At 48.4% G+C, this 24,542-nt stretch overlaps 1 protein-coding gene across 2 annotated transcripts in view; it reads left to right on the top strand.

Moving 5' to 3' along the window:
* CYFIP2 (cytoplasmic FMR1 interacting protein 2) overlaps window positions 1-24,542 on the top strand; it is a 75,246-nt gene that overhangs the window by 3,673 nt on the left and 47,031 nt on the right. Inside the window, exons 2-10 of one of the 2 annotated variants that reach the window (XM_034778720.1) lie at window positions 8,467-8,602; window positions 11,183-11,272; window positions 11,501-11,578; window positions 14,391-14,492; window positions 16,576-16,757; window positions 18,314-18,410; window positions 19,476-19,604; window positions 22,278-22,382; window positions 24,174-24,265. In XM_034778720.1, the coding sequence (XP_034634611.1) occupies window positions 8,486-8,602; window positions 11,183-11,272; window positions 11,501-11,578; window positions 14,391-14,492; window positions 16,576-16,757; window positions 18,314-18,410; window positions 19,476-19,604; window positions 22,278-22,382; window positions 24,174-24,265 (992 nt within the window). In that variant the 5' untranslated portion in view covers window positions 8,467-8,485. The remainder of the gene's footprint in view (window positions 1-8,466; window positions 8,603-11,182; window positions 11,273-11,500; window positions 11,579-14,390; window positions 14,493-16,575; window positions 16,758-18,313; window positions 18,411-19,475; window positions 19,605-22,277; window positions 22,383-24,173; window positions 24,266-24,542) is intronic. The other variant, XM_034778721.1, reaches the window with a different exon arrangement.

Raw genomic sequence — 24,542 nt, 5'->3', positions numbered from 1 at the left:
TTGGTGAGGAGTTCCTCCCATGCATTAGGGGCAGCAAAGGAGAAAGCATGGAGGTGCTTGTTAGGGTGACCAGACAGCAAATGTGAAAAATCGGGACAGGGGGTGGGGGGTAATAGGAGCCTATATAAGAAAAAGACCCCAAAATCAGGACTGTCCCTATAAAATCGGGACATCTGGTCACCCTAGTGCTTGTTGGCGAATTTGAGAAATGGGTGATCGAGATATAAATTGCTTTGAGGATCCTTTGGGATGAAAGGTGCAATTAAATGAAAAAAAAAAAACTCTTACTAGCCTGGGTTGGATCCTGTAATGCTAATGTTTGGCTGCCACTCAAAAGTTATTGAATCAGCTGTGAGGTTTGTAGGTGTGATGCCATTTGGTAAAGTTGCCTCTCTTGTCTGTGTGTGGGTGTGGGGAAGAGAATCATCGCATGATAAATACCCAGAAAGATAGTTGTAAGTGATTGTTTCTTGCTCCCTGGCGTTTGAGTCTGTGACAGACATGGAAGGATATATTTCCTGTCTGAAAGATAAAGATCCACCTTGTGTGCATATATTAATGAAGCGCAAAAGCCCCATGTTCACGGGTGATGTAATCTACCCCGGGTGTGTGTGCTGTTGTGCTTTCATTTGACTGCATTTCTGTTGCAAGGATGATCTCTCAGGCATGACAACACAGGAAGCATCTCAGTGAACCACAAATAGAGCTCAAACCGTTTTTACACTGCTCAATCACCTCTTTTGAACGCTGAATGTAAGAGACCCTGCCCAGGAGGCACAGATGGCTGCTGCTGGTTAATGCTCGACGTTGGCTTTTCGATCACTGACCCAGTGACCCCACTGCCATATTCTTGGAAGAAGACACCCTCTCCTTAGTCTGATCTGGTCGCTAGACTACAATGGCATTAACTGGCCGAAGATGGCACCAGATGAATTCACCACTCCAGCCTCAGCATTACTGTTCAAAAACCTTGCCTTGAAAAGACAAGGAGGGAAATTTTGCTTTGCATCATGGTCACTGCCTAATTTTCTCTCAAATGTATAGTCTCTCCTTAGGGCTTGGGTATTTGCATGTAAAATTCCACAGATTAGAAGAAAATATTGCATGGATTACAGCATCTTCATCTTCAGAACAGCCATGGGCAGGTTCCCCAGAGTACAGTACCATAAAGGGGAAGAAAGAAAAACCCCTCCCTCAAATAAAATGGTTAAAAAGGAGGCGTTCCTGGCTTTTCAGGGCTATATATGAATCTACAATAGTAAAACAAAGACAATTCAGCAGAAGAGAAGCATCAATCCTAACCCCTAAAACTCATCAAGCAAGAATTTTTCCCCTGGATGCAAGGATCGGTCCCTTGAGTATCCATCCTGAAGACTTTTCAGCTTCTCATTATTGCTATTATTATGCATATTCCAGTAGCACCTAGGGCGGGGTGGGCAAACTTTTTGGCCCAAGGGCCACATCTGGGTATGGAAATTGTATGACGGGCCATGAATGCTCACAAAATTGGGGGCTTGGGTGCGGGAGGGTTGAGGGCTCCAGCTGAGGGTGCGGGCTCTGGGGTGGGGCCAGAAATGAGTTCAGGGTGTGGGAGGGGGATCAGGGCTGGGGCAGAGGGTTGGGGCTCTGGAGAGGGGCAGGGGTGCAGGCGCCGAGTGGCGCTTACCTCAAGCAGCTCCTGGAAGTAGCGGCATGTCCCGTCTCCAGCTCCTATGCGGAGGCGCGGCCAGGCGGCTCTGCACGCTGCCCCATCCACAGGTGCCGCCACTGCAGCTCCCATTGGCTGTGGTTGCCGGCCTGCAGGGGCGGTGCTTGGGGCGGTGGCAGTGTGCAGAGCCCCCTGGCTGCCCCGACACGTAGGAGCTGCAGGGGGGGACACGCTGCTGCTTCTGGGAACTGTGCAGAGCCACGGCATGCGTGGAGTGGGGCAACCCCTGGACCCTGCTCCCCTGAAGGAGCTCAAGGGCCAGATTAAAATGTCTGAAGGGCCGGATGCGGCCCCTGGGCCGTAATTGGCCTGCCCTTGACCTGGAGACACCACTCCCCATCCAAGATCAGGGCTGCATCATGCTACAGACATGCTACAGTGAGGGATGGTCCCTGCCCCACAGAATTTATAATCTAAACAGGCAAGACAGACAAAGAGTGGGAGGAGAAAGAGCGGCACAGAGCAGGGATGTGCTGTGCCAAGGTCACCCAGCAGGTCGGTGGCAGAGTTGGGGTTAGAATCCAGATCTCCCGACACCCAGTGCACCACCCCCTCCACGAGACCCTGCTGCTGCCTTCCAAACAGACAGCGCTGCAAATTCTTTTGTTCTTGTGCAGATGTGTGTACAGCTGCAATGGCACTCAGAAATGGGACTGTCCGATTTTACTTTTCTTTCTGAGGATACCTCTTTGTTGTGCTTTGTTGTGCGTAGGGAACATTTAAATTAGCACTTGGACGCTGAGTCTCCATTGCCATGCAAGAGCTTAATTAAATCCTTCTTAATTAAATCCAGAAGGCCACTACGTCGTCCTCCTTTAAATCCATCTATGCCGTGACACCTACCAAACACTTGACAACAGCTAGACCGCTGATGGGCTGTGACCACTGCTTGTTACACTAATCTTAACGGTCTGTTACCATGCGCTCTCCTCATCCATTTGTTGTTTTTTCCTGCTGCCTCTTTTCCTTGTGTAGCCTATAAGGTCTCTGGGGCAGGGACTGTCTTTGCATTACGTGCGTGTACAGTGCCAGACACAATGGGGCCTTGAACCTTTATTGGGGGCTGCAGATGTTACTGCAGTACAAATAATAATTTCATCTTTCCAGCTGCTCAGTTTGTCGTAAGTAACCAGGTCATCACGGCAACATTTTCAGTTGTTGGTAAACTCCCAGCAAGTGGCACATACAATGACACATCTTTGTATTTTCTGTCTTAATCAGGCCATTTCAGAGTTCATGCTTTCGCTAACATGGGCTCGCCCTCAAAAACTTCAATAAAGCTGTTTGATTAAATGCAAAGAAATGTCCCAAGGAAACTTGAATGGATTTGAGAAGTTTCACAGAGTATCACTGAACATTAATGGAAAGGAATATAGGAACTGGGTAATTAACTGTTGGAACCATTTACCAAGGGACTTTGCTTGAAGTTTTTAAGTCAGAATTGGAAGTCTTTCTCAAGAACATGTTAAAGCTCGGCCAGGACTTATTTGCCTTGATGCAGGAATTACTGGGTGAAAGTCAATCACTTGTGTTATGCAGGAGTCATGAATGGTCTTTTCTGGCTTTAAAATCTATGACTCTATAAAGTACCAGACTGGATCAGATCCCCGGTCCATCTAGTCCAGTATTTCATCCCTGACCCTGGTCAGCACCAGATGCTCCAGAAGAAGGGGTGAGAACCCCACAGTTGGCCGATGTGGGGTAATTTATCCCCCAGAGAAGGTCTCATCCGAACACCGAATAGTTAGAATTTGCCTTATAGCTTGAGAAATAACAAGACTACAATAAAGCTGGGATACATGGCTATATCCAATGGTATAAAATGGTCTGCTCCTTTCTTTGTCCTACCCACGTCCCCAATCCTGCAACTACTTATGGACGTGAGAAGCAGAGGTGGGTACAGAGCTGGGTTTGGGAAGCTGGAAAAGGAGATGCTGAAGGCAATGGAGAATGAGGTTTGGAAAGAGACTGGGGGGAGCAGACTGGAGAAAAGCACTGCTACTGAGGCCTTGGCTACACTCGGGACTTCATAGCGCTGCCGCGGCGGCACTGTGAAACGCGAGTGTAGTCGCGCCGCCAGCACTGCGAGAGAGCTCTCGCAGCGCTGTATGTACTCCACCTCTCCGAGGGGAATAGCTTGCAGCGCTGTGAGCGAGCGTGCAGCGCTGCAGGCTCTGATCACGCTGGCGCTGTACTCACTGCGCTCAGGGGGGTGTTTTTTCACACCCCTGAACGCAGCAAGTTGCAGCACTGTACAGCACCAGTGTAGCCAAGGCCTGAGAAAGGTTCATAGCTTCCTAGATTCCAAGGCCAGAAGGGACCATTGTGATCATCTAGTCTGACCTCCTGTATAGCACGAGCCACAGAACTGCCCCACAATAATGGCTAGAGCCGAGCTTTCCGAAAAACATCCAGACCTGATTTAAAAACGGTCAGTGATGGAGAATCCACCTTGATCCTTGGTAAATTGCTCCAATGATTAAGTATTCTCACTACTAAAAATTGATGCCTTATTTCCAGTCTGAATTTGTCTAGCTCCAGCTTCCAGCCGTTGGAGTGTGTTATTCCTTTCTCTGCTAGATGGAAGAGCCCATTATTAAATATGTGTTCCCTATGTAATCAAGACACTCCTTAACGTTCCCCCTTTGTTAAGCTAAATAGATTGAGCTCCTGGAGTCTATCACCATAAGGCAGGTTCTCCAATCCTTTAATCATTCTCGTGGCTCTTCTCTGAACCTTCTCTGATTTATCAACATCCTTCTTGAATTGTGGGCACCAGAACTGGAGACAGGATTCCAGCAGCAGTCACACCGGTGCCAAATAGAGAGGTAAAATAACCTCTCTACTCCTACCCGAGATTCCCCTGTTTATGCATCCCAGGATCACATTAGCTCTTTTGACCACAGAGTCACACCGGGAACTCATGTTCCACCCCAAATCTTTTTCAGAGTCCCTGCTTCCCAGCATATAGTCCCCCATCCTGCAAATATGGCCTACCCCCCTTGATCATAGAATCATAGAATATCAGAGTTGGAAGAGACCTTAGGAGGTCATCTAGTCCAACCCCCTGCTCAAAGCAGGACCAATCCCCAACTAAATCATCCCAGCCAGGGCTTTGTCAAGCCTGCCCTTAAAAACCTCTAAGGATGGAGATTCCACCACCTCCCTAGGTAACCCATTCCAGTGCTTCACCACCCTCCTAGTGAAAAAGTTTTTCCTAATATCCAACCTAAACCTCCCCCACTGCAACTTGAGACCATTACTCCTTGTTCTGTCATCTGACACCACTGAGAACAGTCTCGATCCATCCTCTTTGGAACCCCCTTTCAGGTAGTTGAAAGCAGCTATCAAATCCCCCCTCACTCTTCTCTTCTGCAGACTAAACAATCCCAGTTCCCTCAGCCTCTCCTCATAAGTCATGTGCTCCAGACCCCTAATCATTTTTGTTGATCAGCAGGTGCAGTGCCCATTAGTACAGTCTGGGGTAAAGAGGAAGCAGTTTCTGACTGCAGCATATCAGGGTGGGAAGAGGGTTTTCACTGTTGCTGTGCTTTGCAACGGTAATTTTAGCAGAGGGGGCTGGAGGACGAAAGAGAAAGTAGAGTCAGTCAGTAGGGTGGGATAGTTTTGTTCTCAGCGGATGGCTTGCTCTACACGGCTTCACTTTGAAAGCATCGGGCCTGATTCTCCGCTGCCTTGCACTTTGTGTCGTCACTCATGCCGGTGCAAAGTGGGTGCAAAATGCTACCAGACAGAATGGTAGCGCTCTACCCCTTTTCTGCATTCCGTTTGCACAGGCAGTATTGAAGACACAAGGTACAGGGCAATGGAGCATCAGGACCAGTATTTCAGTGACACCAGGATGTCTGAGCACTGTACACACACCACACAGACCACTCAGCTGTATTCCTCTGCGTGTGAGGTGTTAATATCATGTTTTATACAGAAATTTTCTTTTGTCCGTCTCAGATCTGAGATGTAAGTCCTCCTACTTCACTCTTAGTGCTGAAATCTAAAGGGAAATTTCAGTTCTGAAAGGAGAACTGTAGAGGAAAGATTGAAAATTGAGATTCATCTCTGGATTCCCCACTAGCCAAGCTGTGGAGGGGCAGGAGGGTAACTTGGCAGAAAATTCAGCTCCCGATGAGACATTTAAAAAGTATTGCTTCCCTTTGTGAAATCACCTTCGTAGTTTATGGATGGCTGATGCAGAGGTTGCAATGAGTCTTCTGATATTTGCCTTTTCACATTCGGAGGGGTCTTCAGTGAACCAGAAAACACCAAAAGGGAGACGATACTACCTCACCAAGGCTCTCCAAGAATCATGTGTCTGACGAAGTGGGTATTCACCCACGAAAGCTTATGCTCCAACACATCTGTTAGACCCTCTGTTGCTTTTTACAAGAATCATAAGAATCATAAGAGGGAAAAAGCATTTTTAAAGGGTTGCAACTTATTTCTTTGCTGCATTCCACCCAAGCGCATAACTTGATTTTCACTTTGGCTTCCTTTGAGATTCATTTGAAACATCAAAGTTTCAAGCTTTATTCAGTGTGCCTGTCCCTCAGTTTGGTGGTTCTCATTTTACAGAGCTGTTCTAAAAATACCTCTTTGCTTTTTGGAGTGCATGCTTCCACCTGACTCAGTTACAATGTGTGCTTTCCGGTATGTTGCTGTATCAAACTGTTTTGCACAGAAGAATTACAATGGCAAAGGATTTCAGTAAGCATGGGAGTGTCTTCTCCTTCATTCCTACTACATGCACTGAAGCTTAAAAGAGAGGCAGAAAATATGGTAGTTTAAATTTGATGTATGCGTCTCTTCCCTTAGCATGTGTGTTAACCCCACAAGTGTCAGTGAGCGCTCTGGGTATGTACTGAGAGGAGAATTAAACATCTCATGCAGACTATTTGAGGGGAAAAAACGGTGTCTTGCAAGTTTGAGGTTGACCAGTGCCAACTCAGCTAGTTGGGTTTTGTTTGACAGGCTCAGACATTTTAGAACCTGGAAGCTAGCTGAATAAATAAAAGAGATAGGCCCTGGTCCTCAGTGAGTTCCTCCCTGTGCTGAGCACAGGAAGAGAGGGGGCTGTGCAAAGATGACTCTTGTTATGTTGATGGTTTGCAATGAGAAGTTAGAGTGTTTTATGTTTTTATCTTTTCTGGCCAGTTGCAATGTAACATGACTTTGTTTCTTAAAATCCAGAACCTTAAACACACAAGAACTAAAAACAGAGAGAGAGAAAGCAGGTTGCTCCCTCAAGTAGAGAGGCACAACTCACCCCACCTTGCGTTAAGGCTGGCTTTTTGCAGACTGACTGCGGTAGACAAAGATTGCCTGCTTTCTACACAATTTGTAGCCTGCAAGCAGGACCAGGAATCCTTTTAGGATTTAAAGTGACAGTTTGTAATTTTTACAGTTTGCAGTACACCCCAAATTTAAGCCACCGTTAAGCTGCCCATATTCTGCAGCTCTGTGGGCAGAAACACAATGATGCCTGGTGGATCCCAAAGGATAAGCAATAAAAACACAGCAGAGGCTTAAATATTTGTGGGAAAGCCAGCTCTCACGGCCTCATCATCTGCCTACATCAGTCGTTGGCACAATCAACAAAAAAAGATGAAACATGGAGTCTCATTCAGGACTCAGCCAAACGCCCATTGAATTAAATGACAAGTCTTCTGCTGACTTCAGTGGGTTTTGGATCAGGGCCTCAGTGCAGCAGTACATAACTAAATCGAAATAATTAGCCCAAGGGTCGGAAGTGGTGTGCCGAGTCTTCATTTATTCACTCTAATTTAAGGTTGCGCGTGCCAGTAATACCTTTTAATGTTTTTAGAAAGTCTGTTTCTATAAATCTATAATATAGAACTAAACTATTGTTGTATGTAAAGTAAATAAGGTTTTTAAAATGTTTAAAAAGCTTCATTTAAAATTAAATTAAAATGCAGAGCCTCCTAGACCAGTGGCCAGGACCCGGGCAGTGTGAGTGACATTGAAAATCAGCTCACGTGCCATAGGTTGCCTACCCCGAATTAGCCGCTAGATAGCTTCAGATCAGGCTCTGGGTTATCAGTCCAGGCTCTCAGATCGGCTTATGCTTGTTGTACTTGGCGGGCACTAACCAGAGAAGAGATACAGGTGCACAGGATTCAGGGAAACAATCTAGCTATGGGGGTCCCATGGGCTTTAAGAGGAGTTAAAGCCCCATGCACCAGTTGGCAGATAATGAACGCTTTCCCATTTTGCACCGCTTTTTTTCAAAGATACAAGGGTGATAGAAACCCTTTTTATCCACTTTGAACATTCAAGGGGATGAATCGGGTTTGTGGGGATTTGACCCCATGGTTCCAAGGTCTGATGGTATTTTAAAACCTGAGGCATAGTGCCCTAAGGGCTTGTCTGCATTAGGGATTTTTGCACCATTGTTGCTAGGCTGGTGTGGATACGTTGCACTGGTGTAAAATGGGGCTTACACCAGTTTGATACCAGAATAAACAAGAGCAAGCCCCAGTTCACACCAGGGCAGTGCATTTACACTCAGGGTTTTGACCCGATGCAAAAATCTCTAATGGAGATAAGTTCTAAGCCATTGTCTCTGGCAATATCTTTTCATTTAAATACTGGAAACATTTTGATACCTATTAGCTTGCTGTTTGGACAGGGCACCTGAGATGGTGCTTGAAATGCAAGCCAGACGAGGAATGGGTTTGTTCTGCTGGGTCATTTCCCTTCACTCCCTTTCTATGAATTTTTAGCTACTGAAAATCCAGAGCCATGACCACTCACGTCACGCTGGAAGATGCCTTGTCCAATGTGGACCTGCTGGAGGAGCTACCGCTGCCAGACCAGCAGCCATGCATCGAGCCACCTCCCTCTTCCATCATGTACCAGGTACGTACCAGCTCCCAGATTTTGGCTGGGGGAGGCGAGCTTTAGAATGGTAACTCCTAATAGGTGTGCATGGTTGTTTGCAGACCAGTCAAAAGGATCTTCTAGTATGAGTAAGGGATGAGGACCAAAGTATGGGAGAAAATACGGGACAGAGGAAAGTTATTGCAACAGCAAAAGATCACAAGATGTGCTTTGCTGTGTACAGGTCCTGTTGGTTCCTCTTTCTATGTAGTGCATATATCTTATCATATAGACACCAGGTAATATATAGTATGTGGATATTTACTCCTCCCCCCCACCACACTCCTGCCTCCTCGATTGGCTTGCTCCCCACGTTAATGTGTAACTATGTGTGCAGTGATTGCCTTGTCATGCATGGAGGATTGCAAAATTTGTTTCACTAGGTCAGATCGGACACTCGTGCTGTAGCATTAGCATCTAGTACAAGTTATCAGCTCCACAGGCACTTGTGGGTCAAATTCCAGCCCTCCCGAGGCAACCCTGCCATTGTTTTTAATTTGTCTACTTCTCCAGTATTTTCACTCCCTCCTGGCCAGCTTCCTGTGAGCACGCTGGAGGGGAGAGCGAAGTCGGTCCAAGGCAACCCCATTTCAGGGAGCCCACACAGGCATGAATAAGGTTGAGTCTAAAATACCTGGGCTAACCTGAGTCTGGAAAACCTGGTCAAGCCTGTTTCCATATCATGATTAACCCCGGGCGTTGGTTGCTAGCCTTCACCACTGCCCTCCACCCCGCCACTCCAGTCCTCAGACTGGCTCTCCCCAGCTACATTATCCCAGAAATGAATGTGCTCTGTAGATATCTAGTCTCACGACAGTTATGCTACAGATGCCCTTGTATGGGGATCAGGGCCGGCTCCAGGCACCAGCCGAGCAAGCGGGTGCTTGGGGCGGCAACTTGTAGGAGGCGGCATTCCGCCCAATGCTAGGGGGGCACGGCCGCTTTTTTTTCTTTTTCTCTCTTTGTTGTTGTTCCGCTCCGGCTGCCGTGTAGGGGGCGGCGGTGCGGAGGATGGGAGCGCCCTGCAGCAAGCCCGGCAGGGCAGTCCGCGTCCTTCTCTCCCAGCCGACTGGAGCGGCGCGGAGCCCTCCCGGCAAGCGCCAGGTGGCAGGCGGCGCGGCGGGAGGGGCTGCGTGGCAGCGCCCCGCTGAAGCCCTGGCTGCCCCCCTTCTTTCTCTCTCTCCCCCCCTCCCTCCGCTAGCCGAGGCACATCTGCAGGGTAGGGAGTCCCCCTGCACCCTGTCTCCGGCCGCTTGGGGCGGCCAAAAAGCCAGAGCCGGCCCTGATGGGGAACTCAGCTATTTATTACTTGTGATGTGCTTTGAGGTCCTCAGTGGAGCCCATTATTCTCGCTGTCAGCAGGGTCAGCCTTTAAGTAAGGAGTTCTCCCAGCAGGTGTTCGTGGCTGCGGTAGCTGCCACCTCATATTACTAGGCTCTTGTTATGCAGCTCGCCGTCCCAGAGCATCTCCTCGCAGCAAGACCTGGCATCGCAGCACTTCCACCTCAGTTTCCCCACGATGATCTTCAGCCTGCTCCCGCCATAGCCTCCAGCCCACGTCTGGGGTAGCACAGTCCCTGAGTGGAAGCCCCCTGGTTACAGGCAGGCTCCCAGTGGCAACAGCCTGTCTGACTGACTAGCCTCCATCATCCAGGTCAGGTCTACCCTCCTTCCACGGACTCTTAGCAGGTCACAGCCCTCAGCCAGGTCCTAGCCGGAGTCCAGCTTCTTGCCTCACATCAGAGCAGCTTGTCCACCCTCCGCCCCCAGTCAGCGCTCCGCTGCTGGGCTTTTCTCCTCCTTCACGCCTCCTGCTCTCCCCTCCCCAGACAGCCCTCCACTGCTGGGGTCTCCTGGGTTTTTTTAAGTCCCACACCCAGCACAGGTGTAGTGGGGTGGGGTTGACTGAACAGGGCAGACTGGCCCCAGGCCTCTGGTCTCTTCAAGGGGCAGGCTGCCCTCTGACAGCTCTAGATTGGTTTTGGCCCCAATCTATTGCCATTCATCAGTGGGAGCAGGCTGGAGCCCTGTGTCAGTTAGTCTGAGCAGCACCAAGGGCCTTAAAGCCAGAAGCCAGTGCCCTTCATTTCTTCTTCTCTCAGCACATCTACGTACAAGAGCAACCACTAGGACTTGGCTGTTAGTTTTCAGCTCTGGTGCCTCAGACACATTCTCACCTTCGGGGCTGCCTGACTTGTAAATGTGTATATTTTCCTGCCCTTTATCACCGTTTATTCTTGGTAACCCCTGCTAACAAAGCGTGGCTCTCTGTCCCCCTCCAGAGGCTGGAGCATGAATAGCGGATAATGAGCCTGCATCAGCCTCTGACGGAGCGGACCTGACTATGAGCTCCAGAATGAGCGCTAGAGACTTGTTCTTTTAGACCCAAGAGTGCGGGGATCAATCCATGCAGATGACCTGACCGGGGGAGTCATTACATGTTTTTATGGGATCTTCCTTCTTAATGAATTATTGAAGCCCTTTTGGCCATCTGGAGCAGCCGAACCATAACAAATATCCAACAGTGCTTTAACCCTGGACCATTTGTTGTGTCTGCAGGCTAATTTCGACACAAACTTCGAAGACAGAAATGCCTTTGTGACCGGCATTGCCAGGTACATCGAACAGGCTACAGTGCACTCTAGCATGGTGAGTCTCCAAGCCCACCCAGGACCCTTGAATGCCTTGCCCCTTCCAGGGTCTGCGCCACCACGTCTTCATGGCTGTTTTTAGCTTAATTGAAGCGAGTGTGGGTATGCCTGCCCACGCTGCAGTCGCCCCTCCGATTGCAGGGTAGACATACCCTCAGTCCCGTGGTGCTGGTCCATACTTCTTGCTAGCGGGCGTTCCACAGCTGAGCGTTTCTGTATGTTTCAGAATGAAATGCTGGAGGAAGGACATGAGTACGCAGTGATGCTTTACACTTGGAGGAGCTGCTCTCGGGCCATACCCCAGGTAAGAGGTAGCACTGGATCGCTTCCAGGAGGGACATGCTACAGCAGCCAGCTGGCTGTCACTTACAAATGCCTCCATCTCTGCTGGGGAAATCAACCAGAAGGAGAGAAGACTCTTATTGGGGTATGGTGAGACGCTGGAACGAGACTACACTGACCCCCCCAGCCCAACCATCCCTCTGCTGGGGAGGAGCGGGGCATGGGCTGCCCTACCAACAGCACTAGATAGCTGCTTTAGTAGCCGCAGAGCTCTGGGGTACATGCTTTGAGGACTTGTGCTGTGCCCAGGGCAAGACCCATCCCTGTGTGTTATGAGGAGTGTGGGAGCACCTGCTGTCCTTAAAGCTGTGTTGTAGCTTCCATTCTAACCCCTCTTCTTCGGATGCTCCTGACTTTCTCACATTCCTTCGGAGCTGGAAAATGTTTCAGCTCAAAGTTTATTTGCTTTTGAGAAGTTAGGCCCAGATCCTCAAAGGTGCCTAACTCCCATTGGTTTCAATGGGAGTTAGGTGCCTAAATACCTTTAGGATCTGGGCTTTAGAGTGAAATCAACGGAGCAGTATTTGGAACACACTTTCCCCCTCTTTCTATTCCATGGGTTACCTTGGGATGATTTCAAACTTGACTTGTTTGGGGGCTTCCACTGAGATTTAAACATCACTTTAAGTTTGAAAAAAATCTCTTCATTATCTTTAGTGTTAAACTTGTTACAAGCCTGTTGCTGGATTCTGCCCATCTTGAACTTGAGACCAGTGCAAACTGCAGTGAAATTCCACATTTGGGAAGGGGGGGGGTTTAGGCATTTGTGTTGAGTGGCGGCTAATGGAAGCTGCTCAGAGGCAGTGGCTCTGCAGTGTTGGATAGGTAGCAATGCAGGCGGAGATGCAAGAGAAATGCAACGTATCCCACGGTTCCACCGTTTAACACACACATCACTGCTGTGTGTGTAGATCTGTAGGATATAGATACTGTGCACATATACAAAGAAGATCTGGTTCAGAGTTCACCCTTGCCAAAGGCTGGATGAACACACATTTTTTGGCTGCGGGTATATTTAAGTATTGATCCAGCCATAATTTTTGACACCTTTTCTAGCCAAATTGGGATATTTTTCTAGCCCCACGAGCTACAACAAAACCCTAAATGTGGACGGGCCCAGTCCTGCAAACACTCACACACCAGTTTGCTCGTCTGTGGTGCTCTTGAGTGATTGAGTAGGAGTAGGTTCAGGAGCTGTATGCTGTAATGTCAGCCCACGTTACGTCACTGTGGTAGATGCTCTTAGCAGGGCAGATACAACATGCTTTTATTATCCGCTGTGACACCCGGGTTTCTCAGTAGTGAGATACAGCCAGAAACATATGTCCACATGGCTGACAAGGCAGATGGTTATGCCTCTGGGGCACCACAGCAAAGGCCAAAATGCAGTTCCCCTGGGGCTGTCCTTTATGGATGGTTTCATGAGTCACAGCCTCCTGGGGCTTTTCAGAGACTGAATATTTGCTTATTCCCAATGATTTTCTGTTGCTGTGCGATAATTGCCTCTTTCGATCACTGAAACATGCTGCAGACAGAGTTTGAATGGACAGAGAGAGAGAGAGAGATTGCCAGGGCATGGGGAGAGGGGATTGAATGCCACAGAAGATTTGTTTTTTTGGTGGATTAAAATCTTTACCCTCCTGGTGCCGTTACCCTGCCTATCTGAGTCTCATGCTGCACTGCCTCAATGCAACTCTTACATGGATCCATGAGAGCAAAGGTGCTTTTATGGCCAGTTGTTTTATCGCCGATTCAGCCCCAAACACACGATAGAGCAGCTGCACAGCTGCTCTAAATTGTGCCAGTTTGTATAGGCCCACTCGGGGCTGTCAGAGCTGTGAGAACTGCTGGAGCAGAGTGCACGCTGGCCATGCCCTCGACGTGCCCCTTACGCTAGGGAGGCTGTGCGTGGGTGGCATGGAGCTGGCCATTTGGGGATTTGCTTATACAGGGATGCTGTTAAGGTAGCTTTCCTGTGGTGCAACTTCATTGGACTAGGGGTTGAGGATCATCGTGCCCACACAAAAGAGAGTGGAGGTAACGTTGAGAGAGGCCTCAGAGCTGAATTTCAAATGAATTCAGAGAAGCATGAAATTTGGCAATGTCGGATTTGACTAAGGGTGTATAACTCTTACCAGGGTGTCCATTAAAGAGACAGAGTTTGGAATTGAAGCAGGTGAAATTCGGATAAGCCTCTCCCCGTATCCAGCTTTCCATGACCTGGATGTAGGTGACCTATCAAGATATTTTTAACTTGAAAATAAAATAAAATAATAATAATAATAAAATCCCCACAACACTTTGTAGTAGAGTCACAACACATTCAAAAAACCCCATGACTTGCTAGTGACTGGAACAGGTCTGTTCCAGAGCTGCAAGAACATGAAAACCTCGAATGTACTTTGAGTTTTGTGACTTTGCAATGTGAGGCACCAGTGCAACTTTACGGCATGATGACCTTCCATCTTCATGTGATGATATCAAGCCAGGACTTACGTCCTGTATGATAGCCAGGCAAAAAATGTATCAGAAGACTTTGCTTCTCAGAGCAATGCTGTAGGCTACCATCCTCGTTTATAATATCGGAAAGGAATCCCAGGTCTGAGAATTGCTTCCTTAACAACAAACTTCGTCTTCAACTCGACTGTCGTCCTTAACCCAGGCTGGGCTTCACCTTGTCATGTTGACCTTGAAATCAGCAGAGGATGGGGGCCGGTGCAAACCAGAGATGTTGTTAGGAATGCTAATGATGACCATTTGTTGCTGTTGTTCAGGTGAAATGTAACGAACAGCCGAACCGGGTGGAAATTTATGAGAAGACTGTGGAAGTTCTGGAGCCGGAGGTCACCAAGCTGATGAAGTTCATGTATTTCCAGGTAAGTGGTGATGGAGGGAGGCAGGAGCTCTGTTCCCAGTTCAGTATTTGTGGCTCTCTGATCTCATTTCCCTGCCAATCTAGCCTGGAGGACACTTTCCCAACTCCTCTTGGTAGAACTGAGACACGCTTTAGCTTTGTACCTGCCAGTAGGCACGTGGGATACCTCACAGCAGAATCTCTAAGGCACACAACCCTTGCCTAGCCTCAGATTTAATTATAAACTCAAAGTTCAGGCCCAGATCATAAACCTTTGGGCAAAGCTGGGCCCGGAAGCTTATGAAGGTCCAAATGGCTTCAGCCCTGCCGTAGGTATTTGCTCTGCAATGTATTTCTATAAGGCAGCCACCCCACCGGTATTTAGAGACAATAACTAATGCTTCTATTGCTCTGCAAAAGGAAATGAAGGGTTAGGAGGGAACCGTCACCCGCCAGAGCCTGAACGGTGGGTGTTGAGGAAGACACAAAGGCACTTACACCACCATGTTTTTGTTGGCATTTCTGCAGCAGGGGGAGATATTTGAGTTCACTGCTACTTGTGGTAGAAGATAACAAGCATGAGGTTGCCAGACCACCTGCCTCTTTTATTTTTGCTCAGATTAATATTTTTTGTCAGCCCCTTCCACAGCTCCCCATATTCAATGTGCTTTGATGTGACAGTGTTTTTGGAGCGGTTTCCCCTTCTGTCTGGATGCAAAGCCGGGCACAGTCCATTCCACCCATTTGCAAGAGGACATGCCCCCAGATAATGAAAGTCTTCTGAGGCTGGAATCCTTTCCTTTGCACTTACCACTGTAACTGTCCAACGTCAATAAGGGCACAGAGACTTAAATTTAGCAGCGCTCAGACTTGAGGCATCCCAAAGCACTTAACAAAATAACATGGTAGGTTCTGGCAGAGCGGGTAGACTGACAGCTGGGCTGTGCTCCAGGAGCCCACACAGAACCTGGGGCCAGGTTTCTCCCTTGCTCTTTTTCAGTGCCATGAGATCTTTAACATCCACCTGAAAAGCTGCGCAGAAGGACTCTTGGCGTAACACCTTATTTTATCTGACAGAGCTCCCCACACTATGTGACATTGTCAGCCCAAGGCCCCATACAGGGTTTGAACCCGCATTCCTCCGGCCAGCAGTGAGAGCATTTTCAAATGAGCTGGGATATTTGTAACAAAGCCTCTTCATCTGTCATCAGTGGGGTTTGAATGTGGAACCTTGAGCCCTGTAACAGTGTACACGCCCTGCAGGCGCTCATCCTGGTGGTTGGGTCTGGGAATTAGCTCTCGCGTCATCTGGCACCCATTTCTGTCAGTGACTCAGCCTTCCGGCCAGGTCACTATTTAGTCCGTCAGGGGTGTCAAAATCCCAGTGGACAAGCTGTCCATATGCCGTGGGAGGAAGTCTTCCGGTTCATGTCCAGGTCCAGGGGAACTCGGGCCCATCCAGTGTTCTGAGTTCAAATCCAGGGACCCTATACTCCGTAATGACAGTCTACTCAGTCTCAGACCCAGTTCTTGTTTCCCTGGGCTCCTTCCTACCTCACTTCTCTAGCTCCCGGCCCATCTCTGGGTTTACAAGCCCGAGCGTCCTCCACTCGCAGTGGCTACACCCCCTGGCTTCTTGCTAGCCTCTGTAGTGCAGGGCAGGAGCCCAGGGCTCGCTCTTCCCCTAGATCTCCTCCTCGTCCTTAGCCAACTCCCCTTCTCTCTAGGGAATGACTGCAAAGCTCCTCCCGGCAGCCCCCTCCTGGTTTTATACACGCTCAGCCTGCCCTGCCCAGCTGCGCTTCATCATCCGTTAGACTTTATCCGTTCCTGATTCTCCTCCAGGTGCAGCCCATAAGGTTAATTGGCCCTTGTTAACCTGCTCAGGCCTTGGGTGGGGTGGACATCCCCTCCCAGCGCTAAACGTGCAGGCCTGGTCTATCTGAGCCGGAGGAGGAATGCTATTAGCTCGTGGCAGTAACGGGCTGTTTTCCGTTTGGTGGGCCGGTCGTTACACACGTGCATGCCGAGCCACTGGATTCCATAGTTCTACTAAGCACGGACCGGGCCCCCGCTAAGTATGTTCCCCTCCCGGTGTCTTCCAGCGCAAGGCTATCGAGCGGTTCTGCAACGAGGTGAAGCGCTTGTGCCACGCTGAGAGAAGGAAGGATTTTGTCTCCGAGGCCTATCTCCTGACACTGGGGAAATTCATTAACATGTTCGCCGTGCTGGATGAGCTGAAGAACATGAAGTGCAGCGTCAAAAATGACCACTCTGCCTACAAAAGGTGGGAGGGGAACCACCTGCCTTGCACATTTCTGTAGCGTGCGGGGAGGAGGCGTAGGATGGCCAGGGCCAGGGCTGTGTCTCATTTGCTTCTGACTCAGGGCAGGAGGAGGAAAGATGACCCAGTGGTTAGGATGCTAGCCAGAGCCTGGGGTTTGAGTTCCTCCTCCATCACAGACTTCCTTTGTGACCCTGGGCAAGTCACTTAGCCTCTCTGTGCATCAGTTCCCCATCTGTGAAATGGGGACAGTAGCACTGCTCTACCTCACAGGGATGTTATGAGGATAGAGTAAAGATTGTGAGGTACTCAGATACTACTGTAATAGGGGTCAGATAAATAGCTTAGATAGAGAGAGCTAATGAGATTATTTTGCAGGTGATTAACGGTTTCTGCTAAAATGCTGTGCAGTGCCAGATGGCTGCTAAACTAAACAACAATGCAAAGGATCAGCATAGGAGTTGCATGAATGTAGTTAGAGTTTTAGAGGCATAAGTTTCCATAGAGGATTTGCTCTTTGGGGCATTTTCCCCTTAAAACTACAGAATATATTCAATGCAAACCAGTCAGCAGTCTAGCAAAATAGAGGAGACCAGACTGCAGGAGACACCAAACCTGCAAGGCAACCATGTCAGGTTAAAACCCACGAAAGCTTATGCCCAAATAAATCTGTTAGTCTTTAAGGTGCCACCAGACTCCTTGTTGTTTTTGTAGATACAGACTAACACAGCTGCCCCCTGATACATGCCAGGTTAAAGAGCCTGGATTGCACAAAGCATTCTTTACTTGTGTTACTAATGACATGTAGGGATATTAAAGGTATTACATTTTAAAAAGCTAACCTCAGTTTCCCTATCTGTAAAATGGCGATAATGTTACTGAATTCTTCTGTAAAGCACTTTGAGAGCAATGGATACAAAGCGCTAAAGAGCTAGCTATCATTATTATTTTCACCATTTATATAGTTTGCTCATTAATAGAACTTTGCTCACCTTGGACAGTAAAACTAATCTGGGCTGTTCATGGTCACCTTCACATGCTGGTTCTTAAGCACTAGCAAAGTGTTACAGTGTCTGCACTGCAAAGATCCCAGAGTAATAGCTGCATCTCCTGATGGAGTTGGTGTCGAGAGGACAAAACACTAAGCTGTGAGTCAGGAGGTCTGAGAACTAGTTCGGGCTCCCCCCTCGACTTGCATTACAATGTAAATGGGTAAATAGCCACTTAACCTCTCCGTGTCACAGTCTCCTCGTCTGCCAAACAGGGAGAAGGGACCGTACTCAGACCTGTGAAGTGTTTTATAGATGAGAGGGACACTGTAAGGGCTAAGTATTATTCTGATAAAAAAGGCTGTTTTCATTTAAAATTAAAAGAAAATCATGAAAATGTTTCTATTATTACAGTATTAAATTGTATAAAACTTGTTTTTTTAACCCATCCTCCGTGTTGGGGTAAAAAGACCTGACTGCTCTGTTAACATGGCGTCAACATTGTGACTCCGCCGAGAGAGTTAACCTGATACAAAGAGCCCTGGATAACACAGGATCTCCTCCTTTCAGAGCTGCCCAGTTTTTGAGGAAGATGGCTGACCCGCAGTCTATTCAGGAATCCCAGAACCTCTCCATGTTCCTGGCGAACCACAACCGGATCACACAGGCGGGTCGCTTTCCTTCACTCTCTCTCCCACCACTTGCTCAGCAAAGTTACCAGTTAGTTTTGCCAGGTGGGGTCACCTTCCCATGCAGGGAAGGGGAGACGTGATTGCATTGGCAGGGCTAAGAGCGCTGCAGGTTTGGCTCTTGAGATGGCTACGTTGTTCATTATGCCCCTGATCTAAAGCCCGATGAAGCCAATCAGAGTCTTTCCGTTGACTTCTGTGGGCTTTGGATCAGGCCTTACCTCCAGCTAACAGAACATCTGGGATGACTTTAGAGTTCTCAGGGTATCAGCTACCAGTGATAAAGAGAAGGTGTGGGGATCAAAAAGACACAAGATGAGCGGGATGAGGTTGTCTCTTTGGTAGAAGATTTACCCTTCAGTCTCTCACACCGAGGTTCCTGTTTTCACCTACTGGGTGCATCCAGACCTTGAGAGTCTTCTCCGGATGAGACATGCACAATGTAAAATACAGATGGATCTGGGAAGGGCCACACTCCACACTTCCACTCCATCTCAGGGACTGCAGATCAGAAAAGGGCTTTGAAAAATGCTCCTTCCTGATCCCAGGGTTTGTGCCGCTGAGGTAGAACATGACACAAAGACAAGAGAAGACACTATAGCACAGTGCGAAGTCTCTTCTTGAGCCAGATTATTTCTCTTCCTCCTGTCACGTCACAGTGTTATGTCTGGCTGTTACCCCTGGTTCTCTGGTGACCACACTGGAAGAATCAATCTAAGGAGGGAGTGTTGTTCCTGAGGGCTTGAGCGCTGGAGAAAAGGGGTTTGTTTCTCAGCCCCGGTGCCCTAGCAGAGAACATTTCCTATACAGCCTCAGGTGAGGCTAGTAGATGACATTCTCCTCCTGCGCCTGGTTCTGAAACCTTGGACACAGGCTCCAGGATGACTAAGAACCACTAACTGTTTAACTAAACACAGACGGCCCGGTCAGTCTGCAAGCTGCAGGGTGAAAATCATGCTCCTCGATCCTCCAAACGTTGCCTCCACCTTCCTCTCACGGGCCCTTCCAGGGTGGGATTAATGTGGGGCGTGTTGGTGTTTCAGTGTCTGCATCAGCAGCTGGAAGTTATCCCTGGCTACGAGGAGCTGCTGGCGGATATTGTCAACATCTGTGTGGACTACTATGAAAACAAGATGTACTTGACACCCAGCGAGAAGCACATGCTCTTAAAGGTGAATCCCTCGTACACGGGCTCTCGCAGTCTTTGGCTTTTGTTCCGTTTTTTAGTGGTGAAATCCCTTTGTGCTCCCACATGTTTTTTCTCTCCCTTTTTCTTTCCTTTGTTCCCTTCCCCCCTTGTGGTATCAGATTTGCAGGGGGTCTCTCCACGCACACAGAGCCAGATTCTCCTCGAGCCAAGGGCTAGAATGACAAGGATGCAGCTTCTCCAAGGAATATCAAAGTTCCTGCCGAGCCACCTTGCTCCCTGAGCCCATTCTCCATCTTCCCTCCCTTAATCTTTTGCTCCTTCCTTCAGCTGGGAATCCATAATCTCCACTGCTTCCCCCACTTCCAACCTTTACTTCTCCCCCGCCAGGGCCCCGTGATGGTCCGTCCAGCTGACAGAGCTGGGCACAGCTCTAAGATGGGTCACTCAGGCATGTTCGGCAGCAATACCTCTGCCCAGGGGCTGAGTGTGCTGCCTTCATGGCATTCCCAGCAGCCAGAGCAGTAACTCATCCCTGTATGGCGCTTTCAGTAGATCACTAGCTTGGCTTTTCTCAGTCTGTTCTCTCTCCTCTCCTCTTTATTCTTCCTGTCCTTCTGCTATCCTTCCACAGACCCTTTCCCCCCTTCTTCCTTTCTCTCTTTCCTCTGCTCCCCATCTCCCCTCGCCACCAGCTTTCTCCTTCTGGACCCTTTACAAGGTCGGCAACCCTGCCCAGCACGCCCAGAGGATGCTCAATGGCTGTTCTGTGCGTTCAGCCAGCAGGTGGAGCCTCTCCCTGATGAATGGGAAAGCTCTGTGCACAGCAGTCAAGTGGTGCTTCTGTTGTCACGCACAAGTGTTTAGGAGCCGCTCTTTGCTTGCATGGGCCAAAATCAGCATCATGTGGCAAACCAAACCCTGGATCTGAATTCTCCCCCTCCCCCCCCAGACTTAGGAGCCCCTGAATGTTGCTGCTCAGGCCCTGGCTAGCAGGGATGGAACCGATTGTTGGAGTCTTTGGGCTCCTTCCAGCATTTGTGCCGTAACCCCAAAGAGGCCACAGAGTGAACGGGTCAGGATCTCGGGCGAAGGTAGGCGGGACGAGTGGCAGGAGCTCGATAGGCAGGAACGACTGCCGGGGCTCAGAGTCCGTATCAGGGTCAATAGTCAGGCCAAGGGTCAAGCCAAAACCTGGTTGGGGATCAGGCCGAGGGTCAATACCGGGTGTCAGGGTCCATGTGAGTGTTCGGCTGTTCAAGCAGAAGTCATGGTCCTAGTCAGAGCTCAGGTCAATAGTGGGAGTTCACAAACAGAGAATGCAGGGTGCTCATGGCAGCTAGCCACTGTTACCTGCTGAACACTCCCTGGCCTGCCCCTTGCGTTCATATAAGTACAAAGTAATGCACATCAGAAAACATCATCCCAACTAGACATAGAAAATGATGGGGTCTAAATTTCGCTGTTACCACTCAAGAAAGAGATCTTGGAGACATTATGGATCGTTCTCTGAAAACATCTGCTCAACGTGCAGCGGCAGTCAAAAAAGCGAACAGAATGTTAGGAATCATCAGGAAAGGGATAGAGAATATCATAGAAAATATCATAATGCCACTATAGAAATCCATGGTGTACCCACACCTTGAATAGTGTTTGCAGTTCTGGTCTCCCCATCTCAAAAAGTGTGAATTAGAATTGGAAAAGGTGCAGAGAAGGGGGAATGGAACAGCTTCCATATGAGGGAAGATTAAAAAGACTGGGACAGTTCATCTTAGAAAGGAGATGACTAAGGGGGATATGCTAGAGAAGTCTATAAAATCATGAACGGCATGGAGAAAATTAATAGGGAAGTGTTGTTTACCCCTTCATATACCAAAAGATCTGTGGGGAACCCTGTGAAATTAATAGACATCCCATTTAAAACAAACAGAAGAAAGTACTTCTTCACACAGTGCACAGTCAACCCGTAGAACTCATTATCATAGAATGTTTTGAAGCTGGAAAGTAGAACTGGATTCAAAAAAGAACTAGATAAGTTCATGGAGGATCGGTCCATCAATGGCTATTAGCCAAGATGGTGAGGGACATGCTCCGCGTGACCCTAAACGTCCAACTGCCACAAGCTAGGACTGGATGACAGAAGATGGATCACTCTAAATTACCCTGTTCAGTTGATTCCCTCTGAAGCATTTGGCACTGGACACTGTCAGAAGACAGGATATTGGGCTAGATGGACCATTCGTCAGACCCAATATTGTCATTCTTATGAGATTGTCCTCAACATTTGTGAGTTTAATCTGGAGCAGAATTTTGAACTTTCCACAAGAGAACATGGCTTTTCATTACAAACAGGATGAAATTTCACTAGGGGAAAAATTATGAATTTTTTCAAATTTGCTCTGAGATGAAATTTTTCCATTTTTTCATTTTAACATTTTATGGCAGCAGAAACCACCTTTTGTTCTTGAAAAAAACAAACAAAGCAAAAGATCAAGGCAAACGTGTTATGTATCCACAAATATTTGATTTTCCCCACACCACCCATCGCCAATTTCACATGGCTAGAGCTGTGATACAGGACCCTGAAATAATGCCTTCTCATGCCCCACAAAAAGGAATTCCCTTGTGACCTATGCTATCTATTTATCATTTCATCACAATGACTCTAGCCTCTCCTGTTGTCTCCCTGTTCTTCCAGGTGATGGGCTTTGGTCTGTATCTGATGGATGGGAATGTCAGCAACATTTACAAACTGGACACCAAGAAGAGAATCAATCTTAGCAAAATAGACAAGTTCTTCAAGGTCAGTGGCTTGTGCAGGTCGGGTTTGAGATTGTTGTAAATTAATGACCCACACGGCTTGGGTGTGATTTTTAAAGCAAACAACAAACGTATTTAAAGATCCTTCTGGAGACGGTGGAGACGGTTGGATTGCCGTGAATCTGGGTGAGCAGGTAGTGGTTTGTACTAGCTTGAGAAATACAGGGTTTTCCAGCCCTATTGAAATTCTAGTCCAATTCGGTATGGTCTCTGAGGTTAATGATTGGCTTTTCTTTTCTCTTTACCCCACCATTGACCTGACACACCATGAACCCAAGGAGCCAAACAACCCTTTGCCTTGCTTTGTGCATCCTCATTGCATCTGTAAATCAGAGCCCCTGTAGGATAAAAAGGTGAATTGGAAGCTTGTGTCCACCTCAAAATGCTCAAGAGGTTCCATAGAGAATTAATGCTGCGCTTTGCTGGAACAATTTCACTTCCTTCGTTCTGGGCTGGACTGTCGCTGTATGCCATGTTGTGCTCAGGGAGTGGGTTGCAAAGGGTCTGTGCAGGATTGGGAACACGTGGACAAGTGCCGCCTGATTCCACCCGGTTTCCTCCTGGGACTCTGCATGTCCACCCATACCAGACCAGGTCCACCGGCTGCTGCAGAAAAAGCAAAGGGCCAAGTCTCTGTCCTTATTCTGCCTCTCTTTCCCTCTTTGGGTAGTCCAGTACCTAGCCCTTAGCAGAGTGCCTGCAACCCCTGGCTTGGACTGCAGCTGTTCCCTACATAGAAGAGCGTCTTCTCCCTTCCATTGCTCCCATGCACAGGGCCAGACATAAATTGGCCCTTTAGCTTTGGGTCACATCAGCACTAGCAGACATGGTAAGATCTGGCATTGAGTAGTTGTGGCTGCAGCAATGAACAGGAGAATAAAGCAGTTTTCCTTGTGAAAGGTATTGTATCCTATTAACTTGTCATTAGCTTTCCTTCCACTGAGTCCTTTGCCAATAACTTTCCTTTCATCAAGTCCTGTTGACTTAATTTTCCTCCTAAAACGAGGGGGGGGGGAAATCCCTGTACTATTAACAATTTCTGCCTCATTTGAGTGAAAACAAAAACCAACCTTGTACTTAAATGGATGAATATTGCTAAACCACAAAAGGATTTTGCCCTCTTACATAGGGCTGCTGTTTGCTGCCTTGCCACTCTGATCACTTCCTATAAACCTATGGTGATGTCAGTGTAGGAGATGCCTTGAGCCCAGGAACTTGGGTTAGACTAAAGCATTTAGGTCCTCAGGAGACTAAACTGTTGTGTGCCAGGGGCAGAGAAGAGGAGAGACCAAGGTACCACTAACACCCGAGGCCATTTTTGAAGCAGCAGGAGCCCCGAATGCTAGCGTACTGCTTTTATTTCTCTTTGAGGGGGAGGGGAGGGATGGGGTGAGTTGTTCAGGGTTATGTATTTATCTTTTCTATAAATACACTCTTCTCTCTCCAGCAGCTGCCGGTGTTTGTGCATGGCCCATTGCCTAGGGACTCCCGGGGGCTGGAGATATGGCCCTGTACAGTACTGAACAATAAACAGGGTATCACTAAAACCAGGGGCCCGGAGGTCTATGACAGGATGATCCTCCCTATGTAAAAACCCTGGCATTAGTTTTCAGTCATTTTCATGATCTGGGATGCCTGTGCAGCTCCCCCTCGACTGGCAGGCCCGATCCAGCACCTTAGGGGCAGAGGATGCCTTCTCGTGTCCTTGTGTGTTGCTCTCCAGCCAAAGGAAAACCTCTCCCATATTTCAACCGTCTTATGTTTTCTTTTCCAGCAGCTGCAGGTGGTTCCTTTATTCGGCGATATGCAGATAGAACTGGCCAGATACATTAAGACCAGTGCTCACTATGAGGAGAACAAATCCAAGTGAGTGCCTGCCGTAATGTCTCTTGGCTTCCATGTGTCCGGAAAGGGGAGGGAGTTGTGACACTCCTCCTCTAGCGTGTGAGGTCTGTGCGCGGCTGGCTCCGGGTGCCCAAGGGTGCTTGGGCAGCAATGCACAGGAGCGAGTGTGCCAGAATGTGAGGTCAGTTGTCTGTACAGGCATATACGCGTGTGTGTGAGAGACAGGTCGTTCCTGCAGGCACAAGTGAGTGTGTGTGTGTGTGTGTGTGTGTGTGTGTGTGTGTGTGTGTGTGTGTGT

This window comes from Trachemys scripta, chromosome 8 (assembly GCF_013100865.1).
Source record: "Trachemys scripta elegans isolate TJP31775 chromosome 8, CAS_Tse_1.0, whole genome shotgun sequence".
NCBI lineage: Eukaryota > Metazoa > Chordata > Testudines > Emydidae > Trachemys > Trachemys scripta.
Note: the sequence above shows the minus strand (reverse complement) of the source record. Positions and strands in the feature narration are given on the sequence as shown.